The sequence below is a fragment of the Lactuca saligna genome, chromosome 1, assembly GCF_052625555.1.
Source record: "Lactuca saligna cultivar CGN05327 chromosome 1, ASM5262555v1, whole genome shotgun sequence".
Classification (NCBI taxonomy): domain Eukaryota; kingdom Viridiplantae; phylum Streptophyta; class Magnoliopsida; order Asterales; family Asteraceae; genus Lactuca; species Lactuca saligna.
In genome coordinates this window covers 179,761,377-179,782,504 of record NC_136417.1, presented here as the reverse complement: position 1 = coordinate 179,782,504, position 21,128 = coordinate 179,761,377, and the positions used below count along the sequence as shown (strand labels likewise).

The 21,128-nt window shown below is 41.3% G+C and overlaps 1 protein-coding gene across 1 annotated transcript; it reads right to left on the bottom strand.

Moving 5' to 3' along the window:
- Positions 1–8,589: 8,589 nt before the first annotated feature.
- Positions 8,590–10,361, bottom strand: LOC145001539 (putative cyclin-D6-1). The gene is made up of 6 exons (XM_078960913.1): positions 10,079–10,361; positions 9,913–9,993; positions 9,718–9,816; positions 9,440–9,641; positions 8,969–9,102; positions 8,590–8,852 (listed from the first exon to the last, which is right to left on the bottom strand). The coding sequence occupies exons 1-6, from the start codon at positions 10,229–10,231 to the stop codon at positions 8,661–8,663; spliced, it is 861 nt and encodes a 286-aa protein (XP_078817039.1). The 5' UTR covers positions 10,232–10,361; the 3' UTR covers positions 8,590–8,660.
- Positions 10,362–21,128: the final 10,767 nt, after the last annotated feature.

The following is a 21,128-nucleotide window of genomic DNA, read 5'->3' as shown; positions in this document are numbered from 1 at the left end:
TTTGCATTTCCGATTTCAACACCAAAGTTGAGAGAAGCATCGGTTAGATCAATTTTGGAAAAACAACTACTACTCGCCGAGTGCACAAACTCTAATCGACGAGTACATGAGATGTTACATAATATCATTCCGCATCAAGGCCTACTCGCCAAGTCCACGCTACTACTCGCCGAGTACCCTGCTAATTTTTGATTTCCACAATTGCTTTGAGCACTTTCACTGCAACATTCATACACTTTTTGTGAGGGATTGCTACTGGAGACTTTCTAACGACCTTGTTCCGTGGAATTTTCGAGCTGTCAACCACACGAGGCGCATGACACCCGTGCCATGGATGAGCTGTTCCCATGGCTAAAGTCAAGAAAAGGAGCTGAAGAAGAGAGTGTCAACCTATCGACTGCTACCCCAGGGGAGTTTGTTCTAACTTTCTCTATATTTGCATTTTTATTTTTGCATAATATGCAATGAGGGCATTGCATAAAATAAGTGTGGGGTAGGGGGTTAGTCACATTTTAGAAAATTTAGAATCTTAATTTAGGCTAATTTTAAAATTGTTGCATACCAAAAATATGACTTAGGGATTTAATTTAGAAAATTTTGGTAAAGCAATTAGGATTCCATGTTAGAATTATGTTGATAATTGCATGAAAACCCAAATGTTTAGTTGAGCCTATACACATTCTAGTGTATTTGTGGCTTCCTTATTTCAGTGAAATCATGAGACAAAAACAAGACCTCACTTAGCCTGAGGGATGCAATATGTTTAGCAGCCTAAACCTGAAATGTATCCAAGAAAATTGTTATCGTTAGCCAATAAAGGTTGAGGTTGAGCGCCCCTTCTTAAGCATGTAGGGATTTGAGTGAAAAAAGTGAGAAATACATGTAAAAAAAAGAGAATTACAAGAAAACTTGTAAGACTTTTGGAGCAAATAAAGTGAAGATCTAAAGATCAAAATTCCAAGAAATCCAAAAAGTTGAAGATACCAAAAATCAATCAATACAAGGTGGTGAATTCAAAGAGATCAAAGATCAAATTATCAAGGAATTGAAGAATTCAAAAGAGCTCCAATGTGGTATCATAAATTGTAATTGTCTAGATTATGTATGTTTGGGTTGCTCAACTAAAAACACCTTGAGGGTAAGAGGTTTTCTGAGGATGGATTCGGAGGGTTGCATAAAATGAGCATAGCTCGGGGTGAGTGGGCGAATGTTTATGAGGATTGTGACTATTTGGAGTATGGGGGTCCTTAGGAAAATTTTAGACACAAATGCATGCGTTGCGGTCTCGACTTAATGGCTGGGTTAGATTGGAGTTATTATATGTGATTCTAATATGCTTAAAATTTAGTTTTGCTTGGGGCCAAGAAAAATTCAAGTGTGGTGTATTTTGATATGTGCATAATTAGTTAATTATTTAGTATAAATTTTTAATCATTTTTAATTAATTATGTGAATAATGTGGACAAAAGGTACTTAAAATGGTTTGAATTTTGTTTTCAGTCCAGAAGACATGTTTGGGAGTGCAAGGGAGCAAGGGAAAGCAATTGAAGACCAAAGAATGAAGATAAGGGACAAAAGCCAATCTACTCGGCGAGTACACGAGACTACTCGGCGAGTACACGAGAATATTCCAGAAGATAGTTACGATTCCTGATTCAAGACAGATAACTATGCACCTACTCGGCGAGTTGGTCCTGCTACTCGCCGAGTACACCCTGTTTTGAGATATCTATAAAAACCAAGTCTTTATCCAATGGGACAACTTTCCTGGCGATTTTTGAAGGTCAAGCTGCGATTAAGAGCCCTAGAAGACACTGAGGAATCCTAATCTTCAATCTTTTGAAGAACTCAAGCAACTAGGTTAATCCTACCACTTAGATTTAGGAATTGAATATGTTTGATCTAGTTAAACTTGTTTTTGTGTTTGTTTCTACTGCAACTATGAACTATATACGTTTTTGTTTCTGTTTGGGGAATACCAAGGAACTCCTGTGGTTTAATTCTTAGTTTTTGTTTGATTGTTTATTGGTGATCTATTAAATCAAGTTTGTTAAAGAACCTTATGCATTAATCACTACTATTTTCTGTTAATTGGAAGACAATTAGGCTGCATGAACATCTCTTAGTTGTTAACCTCATATGTCTATGTGAACACTAAACCATATGCTTAGGAGTAATGATTATGAAACTAAGATTAATAAGACAATATGAAGATTAATGTGTGAGCTTGTTTGAGAAACCATCAAACAAGAGGTTAATTGAATTAGTAACTTAATTGACCACTACAAATCTTATTTAATCCAAATCATTAATCTAAGGAATTAATTAGTTTAAACACTTGATCACCGCTTAAATTAGTTAATTATATAAGGGTTAGGAGTATTGAACATGAACCTAACCACTATAATTGGTAGCCAATAACAATTAATCTATCATAAATACAAATAACCATAGGAGTGAATTGTTTGAACCTAAATAGAAACATCTTTATCAAATTTGGTGAATTAGTTGTTTGCTTCAATTATTTAGTTAATTAGGTGTGCCCAAGTTTCTAGTCTTGCAAAACTAGAAGAAACCCCTTTTACTTTTATTAATTATTTTAGTTAAAATTAGTTATTAGTTTACTTTTCCGTTCCCTGAGTTCGACACCTTACTTATTAATCTATACCACTAAAAGATAGGTTCACTGCCTTTATGTGCTAAATTTATTAATAAAAAGTAGGGATAAAACAAGTGCATTTTACACACATCAATGGTGGTGACGAGACGTTTTGTTGATGGGCCCGGATCAGTATCGGGATCCGGATTAGGGTGAGGGTCGGGAGACCGAGGTTCAGAGGTGCCGGTAGCACCTGAGCCCGTGGTACAGATAGGTACAGAGGAGTTGGATGCCAAGATCCAGGAGATTCTGCACGATGAGGTTGTGCGGCCTTTCGAGCGTAGCTGTCAGAGATGTTTGGGTCGATTAAGACCACGATGGTCGAGTATTTCGATGAGCGATATACAGCTCTAGCTGGGACAGCGACCGCTGCAGCCACATCGGTTGTAACTGCGGCAGGGATCGGAGGAGGAGTCGGATGGGCTTTCCAGTACCGGGACATCGATAACACGCAGCCCCCAGCATTTGATGGTACACAGGATGTGATCAGGGCTATGAGGTGGTTGTCTGATGTGGGGGGTTGTTTCTTCATGTGTTCATGTCCTGTTGACCAGAAGGTCATGTGTGCCTTGAACCAGCTGAGGCTTGGGGCAAAGGATTGGTGGAGATTGACGACAGGGCCGTACACTGATGACCAGCGAGCTGATGTTACGTGGGAGTAGTTCTGGGATATGTTTCGCACCCGCTACGTTCCACGAGTTAAGCGGGAGCGGCTGGCTCAGGAGTTTTTGACTTTGAGATAGGATGGGGAGTCTGTGATGGAGATTACTCGTATGTTCACGGAGAGGGCTATGTTTTGCCCGGAGTTTGCCTCAGAGCAATATTAGATGACTCGTTATCTAAGTATGCTCAAGATGGATATTCGACAATTTGTGGCTACGTAGCGTTGTGATACCCTCCTGGATCTTCAGGAAGCCGCGAGGTGGGGTGAGTTAGAGATTGAGTTGTAGTTGCGGGAGCAGCTTTAGGTTCTGACACAATCTTAGCTGGCACCTAAGCGGTCTAAGACTGCTGATACACGGACTGGGGGTTAGTAGAGTCACACTTGTGGAAAGTGTGGCGGGTGTCATTCTAGGGTTTGTCGAGCGGGAGGTGATTGCCACAAATGTGGCAAGGAGGGACATTATGCCAGGGACTATCATCAGTCCGCCGCTCCAACAGATATGAGGATTTGTTTCCATTGTCATCAGGTTGGTCACGTGAAGACCAACTGTAAGCAGGTCGACGTTAAACCGATGCAGGGTTCCGCATCGACTACTTTAAGGATTGGGGATGGGAGGCCAGTCAAGGTGGAGCCTCCGAAGGCTCAGGGGCGCTCCTTCCAGCTTACGGCCGACGAGGCCAAGGCAGCATCGGATGTGGTTGCTGGTATGTTTCTATTTCTCTGTTTCAGTTATTATATATGTGTTATTCTTATTGGTTGTACCTATGTTTAGGTATGTGTTTAGTAAATTCCTTGCCTGCTTTGGTATTATTCGACTCGGTGGTGAGTCGATCATTTGTATCTAAGGCTTTCAGTAGAGGGTTCAGTGTGTCGGTGGATGACCTTGAGTGTCCGTTGTGAGTGTCGATCGCCAACGAGCGCGGGGTTTCTGCTTCTTCGCTCTACCGGAGATGTGAGTTGGAGATTTTCAGGGTATCCTTCCCGATATACTTGATCCTTATTCCCATGAGGGAGGTATACATGATATTAGGGATGGATTGGCTCAGTCGATTTGGCGCCATGATCGACTTTGAGGGACAACGAGTAGTGGTTCGAACCCCAAGTGGGGGAGAACTCGTGGTATATAGCGAGGGCACAAGGATCGGATCAAGGTTTTGTTCGGAGGCCAGGGCTCGGCAGTATATTCAGCACGGGTGTGCCGATTATTTAGCATATGTGGTGGATACGCGGGATAGGGGGTAGCCCTCGGTCTCAGAGGTCCCAGTGGTTAGGGAGTTTGTTGACGTGTTTTCGGAGGAGTTTCCCGGAGTGACTCCAGAGAGGCAGGTTGAGTTCAGGATTGATCTAGTGTCGGGTGCGGCCCCTATCGCCAAGGCGTCGTACCGTTTGGCACCACCTGAGATGCAGGAGCTGTCATCTCAGTTGTAGGAGCTGTTGGGTAAGTAGTTTATTCATCTGAGTAGTTCACCCTGGGGAGCACCGATCGTCTTCGTCAGGAAGAAGGACGGTTTGCACAGGATGTGCATTAACTACAGGGAGTTGAAAAGTTAACGGTGAAGAACCGTTATCCACTCCCGAGGATAGATGGTCTTTTCGATCAGCTGCAGGGTGCATCTTGGTTCTACAAGATCAATTTGAGATCCGGATATCACCAGGTCAGGGTGAGAGAGGAAGATGTGGAGAAGAACGCGTTCCAGACTCGTTATGGTCATTACGAGTTCGTGGTGATGCCGTTTGAGCTCAACAACGTGTCGGTTGTGTTCATGGATTTGATGAACCGAGTCTACAGACCGATGTTCGATCGCTCGGTTATTGTGTTCATAAATGATATCCTGGTGTATTCCAAGACCCGAGAGCAGCACGAGGAGCATCTCAGGGAACTGCTGGAGGTTCTGTGGCAAGAACGGTTGTATGCCAAGTTCTCGAAGTGTGAGTTTTGGTTACGAGAGGTCCAGTTCCTCGGATATCTCGTTAACCAGGAGGGAATTATGGTCGATCCGGCCAAGGTGGAGGCGGTTATGCAGTGGGAGATTCTGAAATCTCCCTCAGACATCAGGAGTTTCTTGGGTTTAGTAGAGTACTACCGGAGATTCATTCGAGATTTCTCCAAGATTGCAGTACCCCTCACTCGTTTAACGAGGAACGGGGTGGATTTCCGGTGGGGCCCTGAGCAGCATTGGGCATTTGAGACCCTCCGGCAGTGTTTATGTGAGGCGCCGATGTTGAAACTCCCCGAGGGAGTCGAGGATTTTGTAGCATTTTGTGATGCATCCATCTCAGGTTTAGGGGTTGTCCTCATGCAGAGGGACGAGTGATAGCTTATGCATCGCGGCAGCTGAAGCCGCATGAGACGAGATACCCTACGCACGATCTGGAGTTGGGAGCGGTGGTTTTCGCTCTCAAGATTTGGATGCATTATCTGTACGGTGTTCGTTGCACTATGTATACTAATCACAAGAGTTTGAGACACATCATGGACCATCCAAACCTGAACATGAGGCAACGCAGGTGCTGAAGGCCAACATACCCAATGAGCGGTCCGGGGAGACTGTAGGCCCACATGGTGGCCCAGTCATGCCGAAGGCTCGGTATAGTTTCAGTTAGACTGTAGGCCCTGTAGGACGGTCCGGTTAGGCGCATGGCCCAGTGTGCATATTGATTGATTGATTATTACTGATATGATATTATCAGTGTGGTATTGGTATTTTGGGACTAGCTCACTAAGCCCTCGGGCTTACAATTTATAGTTATTGTTTCAGGTTCTTCGGGAGATCATGACAAGGTGAAGGCATGACCATACCGTTCCTCATCCTTATGATCTGACTTTTTGGGACACTCTGATTGAATAGTGATTTGAAAATATTTTTTGTAAACAATACTATTGGGGTTTTATTTATGATTGAAAATTTTAAATTTGGCATAAAATTTATAGATGTTACACACATCATGCAGTCAACTAGCATTCCACATAACACATAATCGATCTGCTTTAGTGCCTTCGACCCATTGGTATGGTGAGGAGACTCACCTCTTAAAAATGTTGAACTGATAAGATAAGATCCGATAAGTCCCAACACGTAGCTCCAACTCAACTGCCTACAAACGTCATGTGACTAGCTTGTCAAAATCCCGAAATACCAGAAATATCCTAATGATCAAACTTGGTCAACCATGGTCAAAGTTAAGGTCAATAGTCCATGTTGACCCGACTCGTCGAGTGTATCTAGTAACTCGTCGAGTTCCTCCAGTGTTCAAAAAACTAAGGAAAACCCTAACCAACTCACCGAGTTAATCGTCAGACCGAAAACGGGAGGAACCCGACCGAACTCGTCGAGTTGCCTTATCAGCCCGCCGAGCTTACTTTGCAGATCGAAAATGGGAAAACCCGCAGTAACTCGTTGAGTCTTCGGGGCGACTCGTCGAGTTTTCCCCATGTCTCAACATAACCAGTCCAATCCAAACCTCCAAACTACAGATCCCGTCCCTTAAGACCGAAATACCATGTAAAGTTGCAAACTATACATGCATGCATGGCCTTAAATGGCTTAAACACTAATGCTAGGGTTCAGACAATGTTTAGGACATGGAAAAGGGCCTAGGCTATGTAAAAGGGGAAACTTTATGTCATTGAAGACCTAGAGGCGTCCAGATCTGAAACCTTATCCTCATGATAAGTTCCAATCCAGGAATGACATCATTATGCACCAAAAGTGACCATTTACTTCCATAAAATGAGATCTAAGCAACTAAAGATCAAGATAGCGACTTTATACCTCAAGATGACAGAGTAGATGTCGGATCTACTGCTTCTCTCTTTACTCCTCCTTCTTCAAGCTTCAAAATCCTTCACAACCACACCAAAATCACACTCCAAAGCTCTCTCACACACTCAAGAAGGTATAAGGATCAAACTAGGGTTTCTCTGGGCTGTAAGAACAATGAAAGATGCTACAAATGAGCCATAAGTTCTATAAATACAGTACAAATCCCTGAAAATTAGAGTTTCTCTTTACAGCGTCTACTCGCCGAGTCGGGGCCTTCCAACTCATCAAGTAGACCCTAAGTCCCGCGTCCAAAAATCGATCTCTACTCGTCAATTTGGGCTCCCCAACTAGTCGAGTCCCAGTACAAAACTCTAAAAAAAATTAAAAATTAAATGATGCCTGGAACAAGCATTACAACTCATTACAAACATTGTTTTAACTGTTGTTATATATACAAAGAAAATACTTTTTGGATTTTTTAAAAGTATTAATGTGGTTAGCAGAAAACGTGTAATAGTTACCAACCTTTGTGTTGACCCTCAAACTTACATGTATTCTCATGAAATCATTAGACAAGCTTTCAGACAAAAGATTGGTCATGGAATATAGACGATCTAGCTATCTAGTTTTTGTTATCTGCTTACTTGTTTAAGGCAACTACTGTACTATTATTATCTGTAAGAACCCTATATGCAAACTTAATGATGAAATGTAAATGTTGTTTTGTTTATCGTTGTGTTTGTGCTATATATTCAGTTTATCTGTGATCCATGAACTTAGTCGCACTCCTGACATGTCCCGCATCGATCGAGGGTGTGACAGTAGAGGTTAGAGTCCCCACCACCTCCTGTCATCTATGTATCAACGACATTGATTGCATAAAATTTCCTCGTTGTTTTCTCGTTTGTCCATGAGGTAATGTCGGTCCTTAATTGGTGTGCTATCTTGAGGCACTTGTCCAATCGGTTACGAAGATTCTTAAATTTGCTGCCAATTGGGGCGTTGTCCTAAGAAGAGAAAGGTGTTCCTTGACATTACCTATAGGTACCCTAGAGCATTTGGAAAGGACGTAACGATAAGTTTTCAACAAGATTCACTGTACTCCTTCAAAAACGATGGTTACATCATCACTGTGGTTTTCAATTGGGTTAACTTTAGGGATAATTTTCATATTTGTAAGTGGGCTTAGTAGGTTTGTTGCGCGTTCATCATTTTGTAAAACTCTTTGTTGTTTCCTCTATGCCTTACCCTTTTTCTCTTCGACAAGGTTTTTATGCATTTATATATTTTGCCGTTTCCAAAAAGAAATTAATTAAAAAAGTGGGGTAACTGGCTGACAAAAATAATTGACTTTAATTTGAAACTAAAATTCTAACACTACAACACTTGAGATTCGAGCTACTCACCATGTGTGCAAATATACCACTTGATAAAACGGTTATTACGACAATAAAATTTTCTAACATATTACGTTAATATTTCATTTGATTTTCATAGTTCGATAATTTATAAGTACAAAAACTATTTTATATGATTGCTAAATGCATAGTACAGATTCCGAATTTGACCAAGTTCAACGATTTTGAACATTTGAAAATCGAATGATGCATTGATTACTGTTAAAACCCGCGTTCAATTTTCTACGCTTAATGCTTGTACAAATCTCGCTTTCGTTGCTTGTACATTGATTGTCAACAACACTAATTGACTCACTTGTATCCGATACCATGTCCCGAATTACACCTAAGCATTCCTCCAAGCTTTCCTATAGTCAAGAACCCACATGAATGAAAATGTAGTATATTACTTATATATTGGTAGCAAAAGTAAAGTTCATTGCCTTTTTTTTTTTAAGAATTTAAAAACATCAAGATAGCTTACTTTGTTTAGATATTTACAAGAGGAAATTGCAGCTTTGAATTGAGAATGTTGAAGAGGAAGGATGAGATCTTGAGATGCATGAAGAAGAGCAGATGCTGCAATCACTGATGGTCTAAACTCTAATAACTTATTTTCTGTTATAAAAAGGAAAAAGAAAAAACGAAAATTATGAACAATACATTAATTGAACTTTATGAAATATATATATTCCATCTGATAGATAAAGGGAAGAACAAAGGGACAATACAACGGAGATTTATTAAATTTTCTCCAGCCTTTTTCGCTATTTATGTCAGGTTATCAAATAAAGATTGCACATTAGCTGATATGATAATGATAATTAAAAATTATTCAAGAAATGCAAGTTGCAATCTGCCTATTATGTGGTTAATGAAATGTGGAAAAATCAAGTCAGAGTTTCAAAAAAAACTGAAAAAAGAAATGTGCAGAAATTAAGGTGATTGGTATTACCACAAGGAGATCTCAATAAGATCTGTGAAGCTCGATCTTTAATAGCGTTTGATAAGCATGGATCTTGGAGCTGGAACAACGAAAGGAAGAAATACAGGAACGAAAATGGTGTAATTGATCGCATTCGCCATTTAAGAGAGGAGAGAATCAGAACCTCCATTCGACTAATTGATTTTGCATCGTAAATTGAACATTCGTATCCCTAAATCCATCAACATTGCAACATAATTACAGAAACTCCTTCGATTTTAACCAACACACACGTCAAATCGACTCACCTGCAACTTAGGAGTAGCTAAATCGTCGATCTTCATTTTTACAGCGAGAGAAAGGCACGAAATCGCCACAAGCCCAACGATCCAAGGCTTCTCTTGATTCTACAACATTAATATCACACAAAAAAAAACACACACAATTTAGCATCGTTTGTCAATCAAAAGCGTACAATTAAACAAAAAGCACTTCGTTCTTACCACAATTTTTTGAGTAGAGAAGAATCGATCCATGTAATTAATTGCGAGATAAGTTACGAACGGATCCAAATTTTCAGAAAACTGCGTCATTACAACAAAAGATTGAACAAATCAAAACCAGAAAACCAACACGAAGCATCAAATTACACCGGAATTAAGTCGACACCTTCGTAATAACCGTCAACGCTTCCCGGCGAAAATTGGCGGGAAAATTGTGAAGAACGAGAACAGATTCATCGGCAAACAGAGACGGAACTGTATCGGTTTGATGCTCTCTGAAGCTCGTCAATGGATTTTCAAGATCAAAGAAGAAATCCATTACATTTACAATATTTGTGAATATTTTTACCTTCGGACGACAGCCATTGAAGAAGTTGTATTAAATTTGGTTTCCGAAGAGAGTAAACAAAAGTGGAAGTGCAGGCATTTTTGGAAGAAAGTCCAGAACTTGTTCTTCAGTTTTCAATTCACCAGCTGTTATGTCGAATATATATATACATACCCATCTATGTCTACCCCACAAAGGTAAAGTCTTATCCTAGCATTAATATTTGTAACTCATGCAGTAAAACTTGTACACATCCATTAGCATTGTTTTATTTTTCGGATATTATGAGTTAGGAATATTGTCTTTAAAATAATAGAACGAGAATTTAGATAATTAAAAAACATCAAAATAAACATGTGATCTAATGAAAATAAAATATATACAACCAAAGAAAGACTTAACTCATGGTACTAATATTAATACAAATTAATCTTACTTTTCACTTAATTTTTATAAATTTTTTTTTTGAAGAAATTAAAACATATGTAGTCTTACTGGATAGCTCGACAAATCAAAATAATAGTTATAATATATACAGGTTTTATTTGTTTGGAAAACTAGTTTATTTTTTTGCTTAAATAATAATTTAGGAAATTTATTATTATTATTATTATTATTATTATTATTATTATTATTATTATTAGATAAAATTAAAAAAATAATCACTATAGTTTATCATTTTCTTTTATTTCATATACTATTCAAGTATTTTTAAAATAATAATAATAATAGCAATAAATTATTATTATTATTATTATTATTATTATTATTATTACAAAATTAAAACCTTTGGATTTTTGCAAATTTGACCGAAAATAATAGCATAACCATATCTACAATTTGTTAAAAATAATCATTATGATTTACAATTAAAACCAAACAAACTAAACCAGATTAAAATCACAATAGTTATATTTTTAATAAGTTTGGAACATATTAAAAGAAAATATAAGACCAGGGGCACCATTCAAGTAATTTTGTCTATTATTATTATTATTATTATTATTATTATTATTATTATTATTTATATATATATATATATATATATATATATATATATATATATATATATATATATATATATATATATTAAGATTGTGAAAAAATTTAATAGTAAAGTGGAGGATCTTTGTCTCATTTGGTCCCTGTAGTTTTGTATAAATGTTAAAAAAAACGTCTCATTTTGTTTTTGGGCAGTAATTGTCCTCTATTTATTGATATATGTTAAACTGCATCTCATTTTTGTGTGTCTTTTTTTTGTCATAATGTAGATTGTTGGTGGACACGTGGTTGGTTGTGTACCAGGTTTACCACCAGGCTTACCAGATGTGATCTACCGTTTCCTTAGGAAGTGATACTTGTTCTGTACACGTGACCACCCAATATATGCCCTAAATTCATTGGACCTAAAAAGCTTTGTTGACTTCCAATGTCCACACTGCTCTCCTTCACCTTCATTCTCTCACTACCTGCCTCATCCGTTGTTTGCGACTCTGGGATGCATTTTTACTCCTTCAACGACATATGCTCCGCTCCTTTTTCCGTAAATTGATTGAAAGAATTGTTGGGTGCTACCGTCAACCTTCTTCTACCTTTGAAACAAAAAAATAAGGCCTCTTCTTCCACAATATACAGTTCACAGTCTCTCCACCGTCTCTCTACAATCATCGGCCTACGCCACCTCCGGTGAGTTAGCTACAATGGCAAGTCCTGAACTAATTTTCTTGGTTACAAATTCTTAAACTTCAAATTTTTAGGGTATGTGCTAATCCTCACTTTGTATCTATTTGGATTTGGTTCGTTCGCGCCTCACTGTTACCAGGAATTGAGAGGGAAGGGGAAAGACGAAGTGAGAGATTGAGGGTCAGTCGAAGAACAGGTAAAAGTTGGAGCTAAGTGGTTTTCTGGATTATTCGATGCATATTATTCTTCATCATCTGCTCCGCCTCCTTCTCTAACTTCTCTTTCTTTTGGAAAAAGGATCTGTATCAACTTCAATCGACTCTTTCTTTTTCCACCTACTCCGTATTTTTTCTGTCTTCTCTATTTTGTTTTTGATATTGGAACTTTCTCTTCTTATCAACTTTGCTCACCATATGTTCAATGAAATGCTTTTCAGTCATTCATAACGATTGTAAGAAACTCATGACTCTGTAATTGGTATATTTCTCAATTTTTTTATTCATTTTATAGGGTTTAGACTCCAATTAACCATACAGAACAAACGGGATATTTATTTACCCTTTCTCCTTCATTCTTCCTATTAATGGGATTTACTTAAATAGTTGTTGAAATGAAACAGGTGATAAGCAAGTCTGAATTTCGGACTGAGTAATCAATTTACCTGATCAATGGGCAACTCAATTTTTACAATTGAGTTGGTTACTCATATTGAGGTATCTTTTACCTTTGCTTTCTGATGTAGAGATGTTTGTTAATGGTTTCACAACATATTTGAATCTCTAATTACAATTTCAAGGACATGGTAGTTTAAATGAATATCTAAACCTAAATACTCTATCTTCTCCAAATCTTAGTGCTATGTGGGTTGTAACTACAAGCATTTAATAGGGAGAAACAAAAGTAATTGGATGAGAATTTACAATTGTGTCCTCAGGTTGTTAATCGAAAAATGAGTATGGACTTGAAGTCGATATATGGAGTCTTGGTTGCACTGTGTTGGAGATGTTAACAACACAAATTCCATACTCTCGCTTGGAAGGGGTACACTAAATAAAAATAATAGAAAATATATCTTGATTCTTTTGATATTTTGTTTATAAATTTATAATTTATAATTGTTGTAATCGGAGAAACAGTAGCCAGCCAAATCACCCAAGAACTGGTACTGTGAATACCACAAAAGTAAGACGCATGATACAACTAATTGTTCAATATTAAAAAAAGAAATGGACGAGAAATAGCTCAAAGGGGATTTTGTAGAAATAACGTGAAGCTTGCGTGCCAAATTTGACGCCAAAAACGCTAAAAATATGCCTCGCGAGGGGGTCCAGCCTAAGGAGATATTCATGATACGTAGTAAGAGAAGCAGGGAAGAGCGACAAAGGGAGCAAGGGACTACCAGGACCTCGATACGTACACTCACATTCTCTGTACAAGACCCCCTCCCGGAAGGATGGAGGGACGATAACCCACTAGTAATCCAAGCCTCCATCAGTGATGTAACTATCCACGAGGTCTACATTGACACGGGAAGTTCGACGGATATCATCTATGAGCACTGTTTCAGGCTTCTCCCAAACCGTTGGAAAGACAACCTACGGCCTATGACTGGGAGGTTGGTCGGATTCACCGCTAGGCACAATTCACCTTCCTTTGACCGTAACTAGCCACGATAAGCAATGTAAGAAAACCGCATTGATTGACTTTGTGGTCATCCGACATTCGGCGAAGCACAACATCATTCTAGGCAGAACAACTCAATTAAAGCTAGGGGCGGTCCCATCAACCATGCATAGGGTCATGAAGTTTGATACTCCAATGGGTGCAGCTACTGTACTGGCCACTCAAGCTAAAGAATTGCAATTGTTCACAATCATGAAACCAGCAGAGATAACTAAAGAGGCCAATACATGATCCTGCGAAAGGAAAGGAAGTGATCAATGAGAGACACCCTGACCAGCCAATCAGTATTGGGCGCGATCTCCCAAGTCACATAAGAAGAGCGATGGTCGATTTGCTCAACCGATATAAACACGTGTTTGCATGGACCCCTACGGACATGGTGGGGTAGAAAGGAAAATCATTGAGCACAAACTCGTAATGAAACCGGGAGAAAAGGAGGTTAAGAAGAAGAAAAGGGTCCAAGGAGGGGATCAGAATAGGGAAATCAACGCAGAGGTGGCCAAACTAGCAGAAGCTGGAATAGTAAGGGAAACAATATTCCCAAAATGGATAGCCAATCAAGTTATGATCCTCAAGCAAGATGGGTCATGGCGCATGTGCATAGAATTTTCCGACGTAAACAAAGTATGACCTAAAGACTGTTACCCCCTCCCGGAAATTGACCAGAAGGTGGAGTCATTGCAAGGATTTAATCTAAAGTGCTTTTTAGATGCATATAAAGGGTACCATCAGATCTTGATGAGAAAATAAGACGAGGAAAAAATATCTTTTTACACGGATCATGGCACTTTCTGTTACACCAAGATGCCTTTTGGTCTAAAGAATGCAGGGGATACGTATCAACTCCTGGTCCACTCAATCTATGCCAAACAAATTGGGAGAAATATTAAAGTGTACGTGGACGACATAGTGATCAAGAGTTCACACGAAGACAAAATGTTGCAAGACATCGAGGAGACCATCCAAACCCTAGAAGGGTGAAGATGAAGCTGAACCTAGCCAAATGCACGTTTGGGGTGGAAGAAGGGAAGTTCTTGGGGTATTATGTCACCAGGCAGGGTATCCAGCCCAACCCGACCAAGGTGGATGAGTTCATCGAAATGCCAACCCCAGGCACCCTTAGAGACACGCAGGGCCTAAATGGGAAGTTTACAACTCTGAGCAGGTTCATCTTGAAATCAACTGACAAGGCCATGCCGTTGTTCCACACGCTGAAAGGCTGCATCGAGAAGAGAAACTTCCAGTCGACGAACGAAGCAGAAGTAGCGCTCAAGAAAATCAAGGAAGCGCTACACAAGTTACCCACGCCGGCATGTCCCATCGCGGGAGAAACATTACAAATGTATCTTTTCACCTCAAACGTAGCGATATCCTTAGTATTGACTGTAGAAAGGGAAGGAGAATAGAGACCGGTATACTTTGTAAGGAGGGCACTACAAGGGCTAGAACTCAACTAACCCACCCTGGAAAAGTTAGTCCTGGCACTCATCTACGTGGCGCGGCGACTGAGGCGATATTTTCAATCACATCAGATCGAGGTTCTAACAAGCTGCCCCATCAAACGAATACTGACTAAACCGGAGACATCAGGTCAGTTGATGAAATGGGCAATTGAATTGAGAGAACATGACATAAGTTACCGCCCAAGGACGAGTATTAAGGGACAAGCGTTGGCCGACTTCCTGCTAGAAATTCCAGACGAGGGGGGGCTCGGTTAAGGAAAAAGTGTGGGCAGTTGAAGGAGCCCCGACTGATAGTAATTCATGGACACTATATACGGACGGAGCATCCAGCAGGGAAGGCTCAGGGGCGGGGCTAATCCTGACTAGCCCAGAAGGGGAAGAAGTGACTTACGCCCTTCGTTTTGATTTTAATACGTCAAACAATGAACCAGAGTACGAAGCTCTGCTTGCAGGATTGCGCCTAGCCAAGCAAATGGGCACGGAGGCTGTAATGGCCCTAACCGACTCAAGGCTAGCAGCGAACCAGGTCAACGGAAGTTTCAAGGTGAGAGATTAGAGAATGGGAAGGTATGTGAAGATGGTAAAACCACTAGTCGAATCGTTTAGGTAGTTCATAATCAAGCAGATACCTAGAAACGAAAATAAAAGGGCGGATGCCTTAAGCAAATTGGCATCTACGTCCTTCGATCGCCTATCAAAGAAAGTTTTGGTAGTGGTACTCCGAGAAAGAAGTATAGAAAAGTAGCAGGTGAATGCCCTAACGACCACCAAGCCTACTTGGATGACACCATTCAAGGAATACCTACAAAGGGGGGGGGGTTACCATACGATCACGGTGAGGCCAGGAAGATACGTATAAAAGCGCCCTCACACGCATTGATAAATGGAGAATTATACAGGAAAAGGTTCACAGCGCCATGGATGAAGTGTGTAGACCAAGCCAAAGGAAGAGAGATGCTATAGGAAGCACACGCAGGACAGGTGGGTGCACACGAGGGAGCACGGGCCCTAAAAGGCAAAGTACTGCGAATGGGTGTATACTATCCCACTATACAACAAGATGAGTTAGAAGTGGCCAGGAAATGTGGGGAATGCTAGTTTTACACCCCAATCCAAGCAAACCCCCCAGTATCATTGCATAACATATCTAGCCCGTGGCCGTTTTACCAATGAGGCATAGACATAGTGGGCCCATTCCCGGAAGCACTAGGGAGGCTGAAATACATGGTGGTGGCTGTAGATTATCTCACAAAATGGATCGAAGCAAAGTCGTTGGCGTGCATATTAGGGAGACACATGATAAAGTTTGTATGGAAGAATATTATGACAAGGTTTGGGATGCCTAAAGTACTCATCAGCGACAACAGCCTACAGTTTGCTGATAACCCGTTCAGGGAGTGGTGCACCACCAAAGGGATAGATCAACGGTTCACATCAGTGGCACACCCACAAGCAAACGGACAGACAGAGGTGTTCAATCGAACTATCGTGAATGGGATCAAGAAGAGACTAGCCAAGGCAAAAAGGAACTGGGCGGAGGAGATACCGAAAGCGCTATGGTCATACAGGACCACACCACGAACGAGCACGTAAGAGACCCCGTTCAGCTTGACATATGGCATAGAGGCTATACTCCATATGGAGATAACGGTGGGTACACTAAGGGTGGCTAGCACGGATGGATAAAGCAATGCACAAGACCTGAGGATAAACCTGGACATCCTAGATGAAAAGCGTGAAAAATCAGAAATGCGCCAAGCTGCATACAAGCATGCAACAGAAAGGTATTATAAACAAAGGGTAAAAAGATAAAGCATTCAGAGTAGGGGAGTATGTTCTAAGGGAAAACAAAGTAAGCCCAGCCCAACCCCAAGGCAAATTGGGTCCAACATGGGAAGGCCCTTACATAGTCACAGAAGCGAATCGGAATGGTGCATATGTTTTGGAAACAATGGAAGGAAGGCAGATTCCAAGAACGTAGAACACCATAAACTTGAAGAAGTATTTCTTTTGAAAATAAAAGATCTAACCCTTGTCGATCGACGTGCCGCTTAGTGTAGAACATCTCGAGTACTTATTATGCATAAGTCCATGCTTAGTGACATGAGTCTCATACTTAGTGTATTTAAAGTCCGCGGCCAATGTAATGGGATGATCCAAATGCTAATCTTTAATACTTAGTGTATTAATTCTTAACGATTGAAAATTTGCATGTAAAGCTCGATTGTTGGGTGCTGAGAGCACCCAGTAACGATACTTAGTGTGTCAATAATAACATGGGCAAAGCAAAGCGCCTAGCGCATCAGAGCATTGTATGTTTTTTACAAGAGAGAGAGAGAGAGAGAGAGAGAGAGATAGAGCAAAAACAAAACAATAAACAAAGCAAGCAACAAACAAGTAATGCTTAGAGCACATGGTTACATACCTAAGATAGTAAATATTATTTAAATGTTCATGCATTATAAAAACCAAAGGCATCATATGGCTACCAAAAGGAATATGAAAGACGGAAACCAAAAACAAGTAAAGAAATTTTTCACACCCCAGGAGGGGTAGCACACGATGCCGGAGCATCATCAAAAACATCATTCTCATTACGTGCAACTTCACTTCCCACAACAGCCACCTCACTTTCGTTACCATCACCAACATTCTCCCCCAATGCTATGATCACCATCATCCTCACCACCCTTATTACCTCCTCCAACATCAAACTCAACTACCTGCACAACCTCATGACCAACCGCACTCTCCGGGGTACCCTTTGAGCCACCGAAAGAACATAATTCCGGGAGACCCTCAATACCAAACTCCCCTAAACCCAACAACGATGCATGGTCCATACTAGCAAAGGACAACAAAGCATCATTCACACTAACCACTGGACCAACAGAAGTAGAACCAACACTAACATCCCCACCACCAGCACCGACAGATGTTTTTTTGAACAGACTCAACCCCGACCACAAAAGCAGCATGTCGGATGAGACTTATTGCATTAGAAAAGTATGGATGCTCAATAAATTTATCAATAATACGAATGACACCAACGTGCACCAACCAATCCAAGTCCCGACGAGAAGCGCCCACATCCGATTGCAGCGAAGAAATAAGTTTATCGAGATCAGCGACATCACGCTCAAGATTTTCCTCCTGGATCATCAAAACTTCATTCACTTGAGTAAAGGAGTCGATCTTAACTTCCAAAGCGGCCCTATTTTCATCAAGGATGGTTGTCTCAGAAGCCAACAATTTGCACTTTTTCTCAGACAAATGGAGGTCCTCCCCAAGGCGACGCTCAAGCCCTGTCACGTGTGACTCGCAGGTAGCATGTATGGTCTCCATTTCGACAAGGGCATGGACACCTCGGGAACCTGCGTCAAGGTAAAACAGGGCCTACGTGGCAACATAAGCCATGTTATGAGCAAGCGAAGGATTACTCATAGCCTCCATATCGCCAATTGCAGCTGGAGGAAAAGCATGGCGGGAAAATTCAAAGGCATCGGCACGAACAGAGAGACAGGAATCATTGCGGAGATCCCAGGAAGGAACGAAAATTGAAGACCCAATAGAACTGTCTCCAGAAAAACCACCTAAAGAAACTGGAACTTGACTAGGACTGCTAGAACCTTTAACCGGGAGAACTTCAAGGGAACAAATGGAACACCTGGAACAGGAATAGAGGAGAAGGTTGAAGCAACGAGCTGTTTAGTCACCTTGTCGATCCCTTCGGACTGTTATGTGTCGTCATCAGGGATCACAACCACACCGGTTGGTGTGGAAGTCATAGAACTCAACAAACGAGAGAAGTTGTGCATGGTCTGAATTCTCTTGGTAGCAGTAGGCGCGCTGGAAACCAGCTCACCTATGGCTAAGACAGCTTTTCTCTCCGCCTGCATCCGTCAGACGTCAGTGATAATCCCTTCTTTGTTGTCTTCTCTACCTTCCATGGAGGAGGAGCGAGTGCTACCCAGGGGCATGATAGCAGAGATGGGGTGAGTGTGTAAGGGATTCTCCTCCGATACTAATGAGCCTATAAGGGACAGAAGGGGCAGGAGTTAAGGCAAGCTGATCCATCCGGCGAGGTGGAGGAAGCTGATCAACTAGATCCACCTCGTGATACTCCAACTTGCCCTGATAACGCTTCCGTAACACGTCATCCATGGACAGGGAAGATTTAGCACCTAAGCATGTTAGAACAAGGAATATAAATCATATAACAGTAATAAGGTGAAGAAAGAAAATAGAGGGGTGAACACTCACCGTCAACGACGGAGAAAAACACCGCCATTTTGCCACGATGCCTCCAAGAAGGGCTCATCCCCATGCCAGAAAGTAGAGCCTCAGAGTAATCTCTAGGGGATACTTGCACACTCTTCAGGTAATCAGCGACACCTTGGTTGTGAAGGAAGAGTTTGAGGTTGGTATCGGAAAAAGCATCCGCACGGTACCGACCACTTCCGACCAACTCCTAGTTCACCCATAACCATTTATCCTGCCAGTTTTTAGGGGTCCACCCGTAGGGAACCAGAGCATGCCCCTCTCACCGGACCGAAAAGGTGCATTTGTCTCCAGTGACACAGAATCGGAAGAAAAACATGAAAACTAAGTAGTCTGGAAGATACTCGTTGGCTCTGCAGATCATTTCAAACGCAACCACTTTGTTGATTGCATTGGGAGTCAGCATTTGAAGACTGCAACCATCTTTCTGGAAGACCTCTTCTTGAAAATATTTTAGAGGAAAATGGATGCCAGCATCTAGGGTTTTCAAATAAACCCCAATCTTGCTAGAGGGAGGGGATGAGATACTGGAGCCGGTGAAGGAAAGACTACACCTTCCAGGGAAGATAAGCCATATTTGATCTCTAGTTCACGATACGCAGTGAGGGAAGGGAGGATACCGGGAAGATTTTCCATAAGAAAGAAAGAAAGAAGGAGATAAACCCAGAAAGAGGAAGACGAAGAGGGAAGGAGGAAAAGATAAAGAGAAACCATGTAAATGCTCCTATAAAGAAATGATGAAGAGGTGGGACATTTAAATGGATGACACAATGACGTAATTACCAGTCACCATGCGCAGTCACGTCACCTTTAAAGACAGAACGACGAGTAAAGAAAAACCAACACACATAAGCTAGCTAAGTCCAGAACGTCGTAACTAGTGCTGCAACGCTACGACTATTGGACTGGGGGACTTGATGACGTGCCTAGGGCACCACGGCAGAATCACGTCTAGCCTAGGAGTCGGGCACACCAACCAGGCTCAGCCCAGCAGGCTTAGCGCCTGCTGGCGCTCCCGGTAGCGGAACGCATAAGTGGAAGGCTCACGCCCGCCAAGGGATGCTCCCAGCTCCAAGACAAAAGATACGGTTAGGGGACAAGTAGAAAAATCAGGCCATTACCATTAGAGTAAATGAGAGTGCCCTAACGGTTGAAGGCGCATGGCCCTCCAATCAGCGCCCCTGATCTTGTCTCCCCAAAAAGCAATCTTGTCTGGTACGGATCAGGCAAGGGAGTTAGGTATAAAAGGATATGCTCCTAGACCCACGAGGTAAGCTCTCTTCACTCTATAAAGATCAGATACCCACAAATCCTAAACACCTTCTAACTTGACCATTGGAGCGTTCTTCCAAGTGCTCCTCCCGTAAAGCGACTAATGGCTTTCCTTCTTTGTGATCTTGTAGAGGCAGCTGAGGATCCAAGTGAACAATATCAACCGAACCAATTCAAGGTCACATCACCAGCCATGCAAAGGAATAAAGTTACTGACTTTATGGAGTAACAGCTATTAGGGAGTCCAAATCTATGATATCAGCTAATGTCTTAACTGATTAAGAGAAAATGAGTGTAAAGAGTGAAACCGGGACGTATAATGGGTGTAATCCCGGTACGTGCAGCGTAGGGGTTAAGCATCCCCGATGCCTGCATGGCAGTTGAGTACGCCTAGCATAGAGAGCTAGTACGTGCAGCGTACTCCCTGCCGTTGACTTTTAGGGTGTGGTCAATTAGTGGACTATTAAGCCCATAAAGGGGTAAAATGGTCTTTTACCCTTATGTGA

Excerpts from the sequence above, each read along its gene's own strand:
- LOC145001539 (XM_078960913.1), bottom strand. The coding sequence starts at position 10,231 with ATGGATTTCTTCTTTGATCTTGAAAATCCATTGACGAGCTTCAGAGAG. Across the intron at positions 9,817-9,912 it reads TCTCTACTCAAAAAATTGTG|AATCAAGAGAAGCCTTGGAT; the intron begins GTAAGAACGAAG and ends TTAATGTTGTAG. Across the intron at positions 9,642-9,717 it reads TAGCTACTCCTAAGTTGCAG|GGATACGAATGTTCAATTTA; the intron begins GTGAGTCGATTT and ends TGATGGATTTAG.